At 40.9% G+C, this 15,000-nt stretch overlaps 1 protein-coding gene across 1 annotated transcript in view; it reads left to right on the forward strand.

Annotated features, from left to right (window-relative positions):
* Nucleotides 1-15,000, forward strand: part of LOC138018471 (N-acetyl-beta-glucosaminyl-glycoprotein 4-beta-N-acetylgalactosaminyltransferase 1-like) — an 18,079-nt gene that overhangs the window by 1,513 nt on the left and 1,566 nt on the right. The window contains exons 2-4 of the mRNA XM_068865103.1: nucleotides 6,384-6,903; nucleotides 7,309-7,453; nucleotides 14,667-15,000. The exon at nucleotides 14,667-15,000 is cut by the window's right edge and continues 1,566 nt beyond it. Of these exons, the coding sequence (XP_068721204.1) occupies nucleotides 6,384-6,903; nucleotides 7,309-7,453; nucleotides 14,667-14,815 (814 nt within the window). The 3' untranslated portion in view covers nucleotides 14,816-15,000. The remainder of the gene's footprint in view (nucleotides 1-6,383; nucleotides 6,904-7,308; nucleotides 7,454-14,666) is intronic.

Here is a 15,000-nt window from a genome sequence, read left to right on the forward strand (position 1 = left end):
CCAGTTAACAAGCCAGATTTCACAGAGATTGATGAAAATGGCGGCCTTCTATGAATCCTACAAGAATGGTACAAGAGTGCATCAATTTGAGGGCTTGGGAAGGAAAAATAATTAATTAATAATATTGGACCTCAAGTGTTTTGGAGTGAGACTTCATTTGCATAAATAATTTTCTAAAGACGTTTGAATAACTCGGCACAAGGTAAACTGTTTATACAGCAGTTTTAAATTGCTTATTTTTATTAACTGTAATATTTCTAAGCAATTTGTCCTAAAAACTATTATCAAAGCATGCAGTTTTCTTATCCATATTAAAGAAAACTTTCAGATCACTGCCTAACAGTGCCCAATGAGGTCCTGAAATTTGTTTTGGAAGGTTGCCAAAATCACTAAGAAGTATTAGTATGACCCAACTAGTGGACTAATGCAAATCCTGCATTTTAATGGGCTATGCTACTAGAGGAACTATTAGTAATAGTCCTTGAGTAGCGAAAAGCGTGATGCTTTCTTTCGTTTCATTCCCAAATAAATATTTCTTCAACTTGAATTTGGTAACTAAATTGTTGCCTTTTCTGTCCGACTAGTTGGGTGATACTAAAACAATTAGACCCTTCGCCCTAAGGGCCACGGATCAATAGCCCATTCGGCTTTGCCTCATGGGCTATTGACCCGAAGCTCTTGCGGGCTACGGGTGTAATTGTTAAATACAAATTGGACTGAGTGGAGTACAATTCAGGAAGTAATCGTGCATGGTTTACTCCCTGAATTGTATGACAGGAGGTTCAATTACTAATGACATGGCATCTAACAGGATGCAATGATGCGGATCCGCATAATTCCCTAAAATCTGCATCCTCCGCATAATCATGGTATTTTCTGCATAAAACAGAAGTACGCCTGATATAAGTGATAAAGCAGCTGCTTACCATCCTCACAAACATAAAAGGCAAAGAGATTGGATGTGTAGCACAATCACCGTACCCACTTGGGGGTGACTCAGAAACATTTCCTGATTTATTCAGTTTAACGTCTTCAATGAAGCTATATTTTTGCTGAATGCTAAGGTTATCCTTGTTGATTAGCATACAGGGTGTAAAAAGGGTAAGCGACTTTCCTTTCTTGAGAAAACAAAGGAAAAGGATAGAAAAATAGGATAATTTTGAGTGTAACGCGTAACACAATTTTCAAATTGAAAGTCTTCAAAACCATTTTTCATAAGAGAGAACAATTATGTGGATTAACGAACACTAACCAGTGACAACACGCAGTAAATACTACATATGAGCCAAATTAAAACAGTTCAAGTTTATTAAAACACATTAAAAAGATTCAAAATTCCGTAGTTTCCTTACTGTAACGCTGTGTTTTGGAATTCTGGCGCTCGCTAGGTTATAGTTTGAAACAAGTCTACAATTGATATCTGTGGCTTCAAAACCATCTCAACTAAATGCTCATACCTTGTGCTTTAACATACAGAAAAATTAGTTTGAGGGATCCACTACGAATGGAGAAATCATTCCTCAAAACAGTCGCTACGCTTTTTCTGTTCCGCAATTACGCAATAATATTTTTCGAGACCACTTCTTTCAATGTTGCTCCTGCTCCAACCAAGGCGTAAGTGGGTTCCAACCAAGCATTTTCTGAATGCTCACAAGTTCCACTAGCTATTTCCACAGTTTCGTCGTCGTAGCTTTCAGGGTCGCGAAAATATTATCCTTTGACTGAGTCGCTACGTTTTTTTTAACATGCCGGGCCATATTGAACCTAGTCTTGAGTGCCAGTGAACATCACAAATCTACTTCGCAAAGAAGCCATGATTTCCACGTGCTTCACAAGGCTTGGTAACCTTTCCTCTATGGATATTATTGGGAAGTCTACAATGTCTTTTCAGGGGCAATTTTCAGGAAATTGAGAGAGACATCTGCTCTGACCTCAAATTGTAAAGTGGAGCAAAAAAGTGGAGCAGAAAGCCAGCGTTTAGGGTGTCAATAGAACTAAATGAGGGGATGCTATCCTCCATGTAGTGAAAGCTTTCTGTTTTTACTTTTTATTTGCCTCAAAATTGACTATCTGTATGAAAGACCACGCCTGCAAGGGGTCATGGGTAAATCAAAAATTCAGTTTTAACGGACCAAACATTAATATTTTCCGAACAATTAGAAAGATATGTAAGTCTGGGTGTGAAATAAGCCAAAATAAGTGATTTTCACCCCAATAAACACAATTTCACAATTTTTAGGTATGTTACAGAAATGGGTACCGTGATCATGCTACTTATCTTGACTATTTTGAAACGCGTATTTTCCTGAAGATTGAAGAATACACGCCATTCTGCTCGCAAGATGAAAGTTCCACGCATTTTTTGGCAATGAGCCTGGACACTAGTACACCGTGTTATAAAATAATTATAATTTCATAACATACCCTGTGCTCGAAATTTTAGAAAAAGATGCAACAAGATATGAAAATTTAGTCGCAAGATATAGTTACAAATTAAATTGCATCATTTGTAATCGTAGGGACAATCATTGTGCTGAATAATGTGTCGCCAGGCCTATCACCAGTGGTTTAACCAAACAAAATAGGAGCCGGCAATACATGTGACCACCGAAAATGGTGAATGATGGAGGTAATGGATCGTGGTTCAACCACATCACAATTTTGCTCGGCATCTCCAAATTGAAACAAAATTCATGATGAGAAACAAAACAACATTTTATTGCTTTATTTATTTTAGCAAACGTTTCAGCAAATGCCAACTGCTAACCCTTTTATTTCAACGGTGAGAGCTGGTCGCCAGATATTTTTACTGCAAAGGGAAAATTTTCAATGGTCGCAATAATTTCGAGTCCAGATTTGTACCATGAGCATGTGAATACATTGGACGGGTCTACTTATTTGTTTTATAAATTGCTTAAATCTCCACATAATCCAGTGTAATTTCTGCATAATCAACGCATGTTTACACATAATATGACCAAAAATTTCCGCATAATCTTTAATTTTTTTCCGCATCCTATCAGAAGCCCAGTAATTAATTGTAACTATTACAAAATTAGAGGATAAAAAGTTATTGAATACCTTTTTGTGTGAAAAAGTTAAATTATATTCAATCTGCTTTCCAAACAGTAGGAAAACAGCAAGAAAGACCCCATGCAAGGGCGTGTGATTGACGCGTGAATGGCGTAGGTGTCCAATTACAGGTATCCAGTTTGGAGTTGTTTAAATTCGATACTATTGGACACCCACATGATCGCGCGACAATTGCACAATAAATAGGTGCGCACAGAACCAATCAGGTTTGAAAATTTTGTAATAGTTAAGATTATTATGATAATAATTGGTTGTGGAATAGTTTGAACAGTGCTCTGAATGTTTAATTGATTTGTTGATATCTGTTAGTTTTTATTTGTTATGCATAGTGATTTCCGGTCAGTGGTCGTGACTGTATTTAGATCCCGTGATTGTTTACATCATTAAGACTGAACGCGTTTTCACCTTTTTCACCCTTTTGACCGCCATTGTAACCCTTATTGAACAGTTTAAATATAGTTGAGTTCCTGTAATACCGCTACATTCATTGCTTCGTCACATTGGTGTCCATGGATACATGATGCAAGTCAAGCACCCATCCTTTGGACTCTTTTCAGTTGAAGTGAATTTTTCATGTTCTTGGTTAATAAAAAGTCAATTTGTTGTGGATTGTGAGGCAGGCATGAGAGATAATGGCCTGTATCGGTGTGATGCTTATTTTCGATCCACTAGCATGTGACTCGCTTAATGTGTTAAATTGACACTTAACTTCATGTATCACTAATAATAATAATAATATATTTTTTAATGTCTTATTTGTGGGAATTTAGCTATAAACGATAAAATTTCCCTCAACCTTCAAGTTTATCCTATCTTTATTTATTTACCATGTTTTGATGTACCATCATGTCTTCTATCTCAGACAGTTATCATCTTTTTTTTCTTCATTTGTTTTTGGAGTGACTTGCTTTAAGTCCCTATGAGGCTTGTTTTTCCCCGTTTTTTTTTTTTAACTTTCCGTTCAAGGTTACGGTAGATCTTTGCAGGTGTGCTTTGCGAAAATTCTTTTTAACACGCTTTGTCAGGCGCAACAGCCATAAATCATCGAATCGAAAGAAGAGTGGGGCCTGAGAACCTCGAGCGATCAATTTTGCATTTTAATGGAAAGGGAAGCCTTCTGTATGGTCAGGTGTCATTCACAAGGCGTTTATCATTAAAACCGTGAGAGGCTTTTTTGATTCTCCGATTGTTTTAGACAATTTGTGTTAGGTAAAGGTAAATAAAGTTTTAAGTAGGAAAATTAACGAAAGCAAAGTAACAGGACCTTTCGACGACTTCATGTCATCATTGTCGAATGAACAAATCAAAAAAAAAAGAAAACGGTAAGGCATATTTATAATACTTAGGATGTGAGAAAATTAAATTAGCAAACGTTACATGAAAACATTTATGTAAAAATATTCATGTACATTCATGTAAAAAGTTTCGCGCGAATGGAATCCGCCTGCGTATTCAGTTTCGGTCTTTTGTTTTTGATCAAGAGCATTTAAAATATCAAACAATCGAGTTTGCCACGGCATTTCTTGAGAACTTTAAAGTTCTTAATTAATCTGTTAGGTGTTAAGGCATGCTCGGCCCTGAAATATTTTCCTATCACGCGTACGGAATATTTATGTTCTTCTGCGCGTTGATGGAGGTGGCAGCAAGTGTAACCACAGGCGCCCCAAGCTCAGTATATATGGGTTATTGACCAAACGTGAGGTCAAGATAACTGGATATTAGCCAAGTTCTATTTTTGCCGAGGTCCATAAACACGCAAAAAAAGAGCGAGGCCGATATCCAGCCATCTTGAAGGATTTATTATATGACTTAAAACACCAAAAATGATCTTTGATCTTGCGGGACCAAGCGAGAAATCCCGAGCGGGCAAGATAGCTCCATCTTGCCCGCTCGGGTAGCCAATTACAGCGCGCGATTTCATTCATCTTGCCCGCTCACGGAGCTAGTCATATAATAATAACCGCCGTACTGGGGAATATTGGCCCGAGGTCGTGGCAGTACGGACCGAGCGAAAGTTGTTTATGGCACTCTGTTTCTGATAGTAAAATGCACTTCCGGTGCAATCAATCTTTTTATCTTTTTAGCTTTTCACTCTTTTTAGCTTCTTCTGGTAGTTTCACTGTGAAGAATGACAATATTCACATTTTTTTTTTCGCTGATGGTCGCAAATTATAAATTTGCCGGCTTTGCTCCAAAACAAAAATACACGGCTTGGACTGTTTCCACGGAAATGGTCCGTACTGCAAAATCCCGACCGAGAAAGAACCAATCAGAGCGCTGGGATTTGCCCAAGACTGGCTTTGCCATATAATAAGAGGGAATATAAGGATTTGTATGGGAAGACAAGACCTGAGACCCGACAAGATAATTTTACAAAAACATTATCAATTAAAAAGCCTAACTTTATTGCCATTGTGGGTCGCTTCCTTCCTGTTTGTTTTTTTTTTTCCAGATTCGACGCGAATTAAGCCATTATCAGTTCATCGGTTGTCAACGGTTATAGTAAATACCAAGGCTGAACACTCAATTCTCACGAGCCCACCAAGTTCAGTGACATGTTCCTGGTTAAAATGTTCCCAACGTATAATTCAAGGGCAAAGGTTCTTCTTTCATTTCAATCCACTAGCCACGCAAATGAAGCCCTGCCAGCGATGTCAGGCGGCTGTTAGTGTCCCAAACGAATCGATAAAACGATGGAAGAGCCTTTTTAAAAATCAACACCACACGGCGACCGTTGAGTTTCTGCTTGGTTGCCTAGTCAAACGACTCGTGGGGGTACTAGACCGCAATTTGCCATCCACACTTTCGCTTTTCCACCCGGGGTCCCCTTAGATCGAATTGTGCAATAGCGAAGTCAAATACGGGTGAATAGAACATGAAGCGGCCTTCATGGAAGAGATTTGGAACCGGTTGGAGCTGCAAAAATTCTCCGATAAGTACCATTTGTTTTCCGGAAAAAGGTAGATTTTTGCAGCAATCTGATGCTAGTTCGTGGTGAAGGAAACTGTCAAATTTTGTAAACACGAGGGAGAGCGATTTTGATTGGCTGCTTGAGAACCCAAAAAAATATATATTGAACATAAATTTTTGCGTTGATTTGAACTAAAATAGACTCTTTGAATTGAAATATCCATTTATTGAATATTGTTACAATTGGCTCGCCATACTTTGCTCTGTCAAAACGCCAGGTGATTTTACTCGTCAACTGGGGATATGCTAGCCAGTCAAAAGCTATTTCCATTTTAAATGGAGGGAACAAATTTAATGTAAAAGCGATAATTTCTTTGCAGGAAATACTATTTGAGAAGAATCCACAAAGTTGTACAAAAGCCAGACCCAGTCTATGGAGACCGTTACTTAGTTGATTTGGAAATGGGCCTGAGAGAAGGGAAAGGTTCCTACCGCCTTGCCGAACACGTTTATCAGGAGAAAGGCACGGATAATTTGTGTTCTTCAAAAGGTATCAGGTGGAATAGAACAGCAACAATTCACTTTGTTTTGCCGGTTAAGAATCAAGGCGTGTGGGTTTACCATTTCATCAATGAACTCACGATTGCAAGCTTATTGACTGGCGATACGAACTTTCACGTTATTGTTGTTGATTTTGAGAGTCAGGACATCAACATGACCAGAGCATTTGACACAGATCTTCTTCGAGACAGACACACTGTTATTAACATGACAGGGAAGTTTTACAAGACGTTGGCATTAAACTCGGCTGTCGAACACGTACCAAGTGAACATGATTTAATATTTCTGTTTGATCTTCACATTGATGTACCCATTGATATCATGGATGCTGCTCGAAAGGTGAGTTTTTTTTCTAGGTAAGATAGACCTCTCAACATGTATTTGGCAGAATGTGTAATGGAGTAACATCGAAAAACTAAAGGAGTAAAGAATGTACAGTTTAACTGTAAATGTCTGCTTTTATAAATGCTGTGTCTACAGTACCGTGAAAAGTGCTCACTTGATAGTTCTGTGAATAACTTTGCTCAGTGCTTCCACTTGCCTCCTTTTAATAATCAAATATTCCAGGAACAGCATCATTAAGGTGATATTCTCGTCTCTTAGAGCAGGATACATTTATTTCGTTGCCGAGTCTTTATTGGTTAAATTTTTTTTGTTTGCCTTTGTTGTCTTCTACCAGAAACATCCACACCATCAACAGTACAATATACAAATATTATGGATATTTTATTGTATTTTAAACAGAACACAATCGAAGGATACATTGCTTTCTTCCCAGCTGTTGGCCGCTTGAAATGTGAAAGTTCATCCATCGATCATCAAGGCTTTTGGCAAATGGACGGGTTTGGGCTTCTTAATGTCTACAAATCCGACTGGCTGCGCTTTGAAGGTATTCCATTTTCAACGTGTCTTATTTCATCATTTGAGGTAATTTTTGGCGTTTTTTATTGACTTCAAATTCCAAAATCAAGGACTTGGTCCTTGTGATTGGCTGAAATCGATCCACTCTTTTCTTCTAACATAAACAGCGAGCCAGCTTCCGTTGCAGTAAATAGCGGCAGGTACAAAACAAAGGTCACAGGTCATTGTTTTATCAATACAGAAAGAATCATAAATATCCATTAAAGCTTAGACGTTAGGCCTAATTAGGCCTTCGGACTTCGATGGGCAAAAAAATATGAATAGATCGTTCAAAACCTTTAAAAAATTTTTAGTCCAAAATACGAAGTTTCCATTTATGAGAGGTTAATTTGATGATCTAGCGAGATTTTCAGTGCGAAAAAGACGACCACGAAGTAGTTCGTGGCACTTGAAAAACGTTCTCAAAATCAGGGACTGGGTTGTATATAAGAGCTGGCAGCCGGCGAAGTTCGCCGGCTTCTCTGTCAGGTTTCGCCGGCTACTTTCATTGTTTGAAGAGTCAAGACATGTAGAGGAGATGATGTTTATGAGGTCTAAACTACTTGGGCTCAATACAAATAAAAATTTGCAGTGCCTATCTTTTCTGAAAACACATAAAAGACTTCTGACTCAAGGGCAGTTTAAAAACGGTCATGCTTGAGACTTTCGTTTTGAAAAAATCTTGCTGCAGCGGCGGGAAAGTAGGAAAAATATGATTTTTTGTCCGCCATATTGGATTTCGATATCTTTAAACAGCCACCGATTGTATGTTACCGGAAGGAAAAATCACTCAAGGACGTTTTAGTCCGCGCAAAACTTCCTTTAATCACGCCGCAATCATAAAAAGACTTATAAACAAAGAAACACTTTCAAAAGGTTTGTTCTCAATCCAGAAGGAAATTTACATATGATGTTCTGCTAGCAACACGCTCAGCCTGCGTTCACGCATCTGTTACCACAACTCGACTGAGGAACAAAACTAGCCCCTGATCATTCACTAACCGCTCCTTCGTTTTCACTTCGAACCTTTCAGTTGATCATTTATAGCGAACGTAGAAGCTGAGGACTCGTAGACTTTATTTAAACACTTGAACGTAACGCTCCTCGGAGTTAAATCCTACTTGCCCGCGTAAGTGCTCGTCCTCTCGAGGGCATCTCTACGCTTCAACATGACAACGGATCTTTATCCAACGTCACTCTTGATCAACTCTCACTGCTTTACGGAACTCCTAAACTCTTCGGAAAAAAAAATACATCACTCTTAAACCGCTCGAGTGATTTTCAATTTTCGAAATTACTGCAAGCATGTTCCGCAAGCATATTTTCCCGCTAATTACACAATGGAAACAGGATCGAAACATCCTTTACGCCATAGGCCAATTAGTATCCTCCAATCAGCTTCTTTATTTAACAACCAATCAGAAGCCTTTGCTGGTCTAGTCCTTCAAAGTATGTGCCATGTTTACAAGTTGTCAAGTGGCAATATTTGCTCCAGCAAAACCACCAAAAAGATACAAAAAATATCACTCAACTTTTTGTTTATAGGGTTGTATTATTGAAATGTCGCTTCGTCTTTACATGGTTTTCATAGTATAATTGCAGCTTGATTCATCCCTCTAATGTCTGAGTTTCATGGCCCAAACTGCCAGGAAATGCATTTTCCGGCATTCAGTTTTCAAAAATTTTCCCCGGACCCCCCTAGAAACCTTAAAGAAAACCCTGAAAATGATGGCTCGTACGCAAATGTTGATCTCAATTCCTCAATGTTGTTTACCAGCTGCCGTTCTAAAATGGTTTGAAATTGTTGCCCTGATATTTTTCCGACCCTTTAGCAGAGAATCTTCAGTGAAAAATGATTTCGAACAGTCCATAAAAACCAATTATGTTTGAACCACAGGAAGCCCTTCACTGGGTCGGCCATTTTTACGCCAAGCTATAAACTTGAGCCCGCCATATGGTCACGTTATACTGGTCACACTTGGAGGGGCGGAGGTACCTACGGACTTACAGACGGACAGTTGCATTATGACGTCATTGCTAAAACCAAAATGGTCCTTATGCGTGATGACGTCTGACTAGCTAATTTCACCACCAAGCCTCGTTTGCACAAAATAATTCACGTTACTTGGACATGCAATAATGTTCGCACGTGAGTTTTCTTTTCAAGTTTTCTCCTTTGGGATTTAGCTCATGCTGAAATTTACAAGTTTGATTTTCGAATTCGAGGCTTGTTGGTGAAATTTGCTAGTCAGTCATCATCACGCATAAAGGCTATTTCTCGCATCAAATTACCATATTTTCTTAACCATGGTACTCCGCGCGCGAGCGCGCCTTTGGTGCGCGGAGCTCCGCCACTAATTTTGTGCAGTACTCGACAAGACTGCCCTCCCTTCAGAAGTTTTAAACTGAGGTCTGTAGTAGAACTTAGTAAATACGCTCTCTTAAGCCCAGTCAGTGAACTGTAAAATTTCGGGGATAGAAAAACTTTGTTTGGCCACCTCTGTCGCGACAGCCCCACGCACTGACTGACCCTTGACGGAAGTGACAATGCCTGCCAACTGTATCAGCTCTTTCAACCACCTGGCTAGTGTTGAAGGAGAAACTGGTTTGTGGGGGTGTATGTGAGATAACAGGAGGTTATTACGTTCAGAAGGATCCTGTGGCCTCCATTGTAGGGTTCTAGCTTCATATACCTGTAGGAACTTACAAACTCACAGATGTTTGTCTTCGGAAAGCTAGCGTGTAAACAAGATCTAAGTTCCTCCATCCGGGTGGAACTATCTGAGACCTAAATCTCGGCTGCTAGACCTGAGGCTATGTCTGGAACAGTGAGAGCAAGCAACCCAGCGAGTTTGTAAGACAATGTTTATGGACGGTTGGGTGTTCGAGCCCAAAGGTGAGATATATTGCACTACTTTCGAGATCTGCCGTGTTGTAGCATAAAGGGGTTGTGGTGGGCGGAGTTGGTACACCTCTTTAAGCATCTGACTTACCAAAGGGCGTGAGTCCGCTTTGTGACCGTCAAACAAAGGCAAAACAGCAGAGAGGGCAGAACGATAGACATAAATATTTCTGTACTTTTTACCCTTGCAAAACTGTGATGCAAGAAAGTCCAAAATATGAGTTAAAGATGGTGAAAGGGGATCAACATTTACCCGTTGAGTACACCAGCTACACCACTTTCACAGGAATAGGCACTAGTGGTGTTTTTCTTCCAGGCTGCCAAGAGGATTTATCTACTCTTCTCCAGAGATGTCTGCCGTTTGGTATTCTCTGTCGACAGAAGCCACCCAGCTAGTTGTAAGTGTTTGAGGGAGTGGGTTCTCTGTGTCAAGAGGTCTTGCTGAACTGGTATATATATATTAGGTGGGGAAAGCCGGTCGATGCGCAGGTTCAGTAGCAGCCGAGGATACCAAGGCTGTGCTGGCCAAACTGGTGCTATGAACACCATGTGCGAGACCTGCTGACTCTGAATTTGGTGGAGGTATCGGCCTATCTGGGCAAACGGAGGAAAAGCATACCCCGGAAAGTCCCCCAGTCTAGACTAAATGCATCGGTGTGTATCTCCAGAGGGTCTGGACGCCAGCTCACGAACTGGTCTAGTTGGATATTCAGGGCACCCCACTTGTGATAGAGACGGTGGAAAACTGTTGGATGTTGTTTCCAGTCGCTTGAATCCAGAAACACTGTGGATTCCCATAACTCTTCTACATTCTGAAATATTGGAATGCAACGAGCCTTCACTAAGACATTGCGGGTGAGACACCAATCTCAATCTGTTGAGACAGCATAGGGAAGTGTGTTCCTCCCATTTTGTTTATGAAGGTGACTACTGAAATGTTGTCCATCAGTAGTGTTTTTTGTAAAGGACATTATTGCTAGCGAGCCTGCTAGCAGTTCGTGGCAGTTGATGTGGTATGACGTCTACTTGGAAAGCCATCTGCCTCCGTGGATAGACCTTGGCAATGAGCCACTCGCCCCTGACGTGAAGCATCTGTCTCAATGACCAGATCTATGGGACGTTGGAGCAGGGATTTCTCGTTCCGAGCCATCAGGTTGTCCTTCCAGCGACCAGTTTACCTCCTGGAGGCACTCTGAGTCTAGATGGACTTCGTAAGATCTTGGAGATCTAAGTACACTTTTTCCGCTTGCTGGAGATATCGATAGTGGAGGGAAAGACTGCGTGTATGGATGAGGACAATGAGGCCCGGGAATTTTGACAATTTTCCAACGGTAGAATGGGGCTGTTAACGGTGCCACGAAAAAAAACGATTTACCCGCTGCCTTGGCATCGGCTACTGTATTTGCTCTTTCAGAACGAGGTTTTAGGCGGGCTTCGAAACTATCCCCGAATAACTGCTTGCCTGAGTCTGGAAGTCTTCTTTCCCCATGGATGCAAGGACTGGAGAACCTGCTCTCGGCGTTTTGAAGAAACTTAGGCAGAAGTATCACCTTCTTTCACTTGCCGAACATAGCCACATCTAGTGAAGCTATGATCCTCGCAGTTATGAACGCAGTTCATATATGATCCATTTCATATATCATTTCATCGTTCCTCACGGGATTATTAGAACCCACAAATGACCAGCTCCCAACGTCAGTGGCTTCATAGCTCAGTTGGTTAGAGCGTTGCACCGTTATCGCGAGGTCACGGGTTCAAACACCCGTTGAAATCCTGAATTTTTCAGGCTTCTTTACGCAATTACAAATTGCGTTCATAACTGCGAGGATCATAGCTTCACTTGATTTCACATCCGCCGTTCATATATGATCCATTTCATATATCATTTCGTCATAGCCACATCTGTAGTTTTAGTGCTGCCGAGGTTATGAGGGAGGCATTCTAATCGTGTTCATTTGATATGCGCGGATTTCTGGATGTCTGCCTTGTGCCCACAGTATCAAGGGCAGCGTTGTTGTGCATGTCATGTGATCCGTTTTGCTACTTCTCGGCAGCATTCCACTTACTCATGGTAATTAGTAGTGGATATAGTGATAGTATCATGTTGTTGGGACTCGTCGCGCATGAGAGAGATGTTTTCATGCCGCAAAGAACAGAGCGGATCCAAGACAGCAAGGATCCTGTTTTTATATCTCTTAATGAGATGTTCGGGATAGTGCCTTCCAAAATCATAGATGTGAAAGAGATTTATCTAGGTTAGGAGGAAAGGCTCCATCAGAGCTGGCTTGGGAAATTCTTTGATAATGGCTTTTGGCTCCAAGCGTTGTAACGGTTTTAACATAACTTTAAGCAGAGCATCAAGTTCTTCGCTGGGTTCCCAACGAGAGTAGTTGGGGATTAACCGAACAGCCCATCAGGGTCGCTATCGTCTTTTACAGATAACTGATGCTCTTTTCCGCTACTAGCGTTAGCGGGTGTTTGGCTATGAGCATTTTCGTCAATTTATACAACGACATCGATAGGGAGATGTCGTTTTGTTGCCCTGCCTTTGCCGGTTTGGTCCACAGACTCTACGGCAGATGCCCACAGGCACTGCTGCGTTCTCAGCTCGTGATTGTTTGGTCGCGTGGTCTGGTACATCTTTATTAATTGCAGTTAGAATCGCTTGAGAAAGAACACCTAAAACGGACTGGTCGGCAACGAGAGCCTGAACCATCGATTCCACGAGAGATTGACGGGTTACACTTACTTTAGACAGCGGATGGCTCTGGATTACCTCGGCCGCGTTGTCTGCTTTCGCGTGGGACTACAAGTTTTTGAAAAATACGAGAACCAGCGGTTGATATACGGTGCGAAGTTACTGTTGTGTTATATTTTCTTTAAGTCACTTTGGTTTTGCGATTTCGAAAGAGTGAATAAAGAGACATTGAGGCGAGTATTTGGAAATATTATGCTGCCTTTGTAATTACAACCGCAAATGGTTAGACTTTCAAGTCTTCTCGGATAAGGACTATAAACCGTATGCCCCGTCTCACAACCCTTCAATGTTCACAACCCAGTGGGACGTGAAAGAACCCACACACTATTCGTAAAGAGTAGGGCATGGAGCTCCCGGTGTTGTGGTCAGGCCTCATTTCATTCATTCATGTGCTGGGTGAGATCGCTAATGGACTGATAGCGGCTGCCAGCGGCGCCTGTATATGCTGATGTCCGATCTCACCCATAGATCCCTTGCTTGTAAAGCGCATTTGAATATGTTAATAGAAAATGTGCTATATAAATTAATTACCATTGCCGTTACCATTACTTGGTTCTCGTAATCGGGCCCATTCTGATTGGCCATTATTTGGTGAAAGCTGTATTCTAAATGTAAACAATATTGTAAACTGATGGGTCAGGACACAGCTATATACAACGGCTCTGGGGGAGCTTAATCCACTATAGAGCTGCATACTATACCATTTCAATTAAATGAGAAGTTGTAAATAGCGGCGATTTATCTAAAACTGATGGACCAAGGCCGAATTACAGTGGTCTACAAAACTACGTTATGTACTCCTGCCTCCTTGGTAAATGAATGAAATTGAATTCTTCAGTTGAAACTAGTTTAATGGCCTGAGTTCACACAAGTATAAACCTGTAGCAGCTAGTCGTAGGTGTAGTAAGAGCAAATGCGTTGAGAATTTTTTTTTTCCGAGTTCTCTAGTTATGACTAATAATTTTAAATCGTGTTCCAAAAAATCCTCACTTACTTTAGTTGTCCCCACTTACTTCAGTGAATCCATCACTTGGTTCAGTTTAACAAATGTTTCTAATAATATGGAGAGCTCGAGAGAAGGGTTCTAGTTTTAATTAATGACGCTACTCAGCTTCATGGCCCGATGAAAAAGAAAGAAAGAAAAAAAAGAAAATGCTTTGTTTATAGTGGAAGTGCACTTAGCTATCAAGCTAGTTTACAGGCACCCCACTTTTAACAATGTGAAAGAAACAATTCAAAGTTAACAGAAACGTTATTAAGAACCCCAACTGGCAGGAGGCAACCAGTTGGCTATTTACAAAGCGTGGTAGAGTTGAATCCGGGACAACCGGAAACAAATCCTAACCAGAGGTTAGAACGGGATTTGAACCCGGAGCAGCCGCATGCAAACCCAACGTCCTAACCACTCGACCACGCTGCCTCCTCCTCCCGATGTTTTACTTTACGATTTTACCACTTGGCATTTCGGTCTTGGTTTTTACCTTTCCACCAGTCAGCGGTTGCTTATACTAGCTTATTGATTACTGAAGTATTTTTCCAAAGGAATGAATGCCAAGGATTTTACACACGCGTGGGGAGGCGAGGACTGGGATGTACTGGATCGCGTCTTAAATGTGCATCTGGAAGTGGAACGAATCAAGTACCCAGGCCTCTATCATCACTTCCACGCCAAACAAAGGGATTGGAGTTGACGGCAGGCTGACACTTAAGGGATCCCAGGCTTCTTCACTACTGGTCGCTTGGTTCCAAGTCGCAGAGAGCTACAATAGGTTGAAGCAGTTGCCTTGCAAGCCCAAGGTGAATGCCTACAACAACGGAGCATTCGTTGTCGACACTCTTTGGGAAGAGTTTTGCCAAACGTTTCTGAAATGTCTCA

This window comes from Montipora capricornis, chromosome 10 (assembly GCF_036669925.1).
Source record: "Montipora capricornis isolate CH-2021 chromosome 10, ASM3666992v2, whole genome shotgun sequence".
NCBI classification, from domain to species: Eukaryota; Metazoa; Cnidaria; class Anthozoa; order Scleractinia; family Acroporidae; genus Montipora; species Montipora capricornis.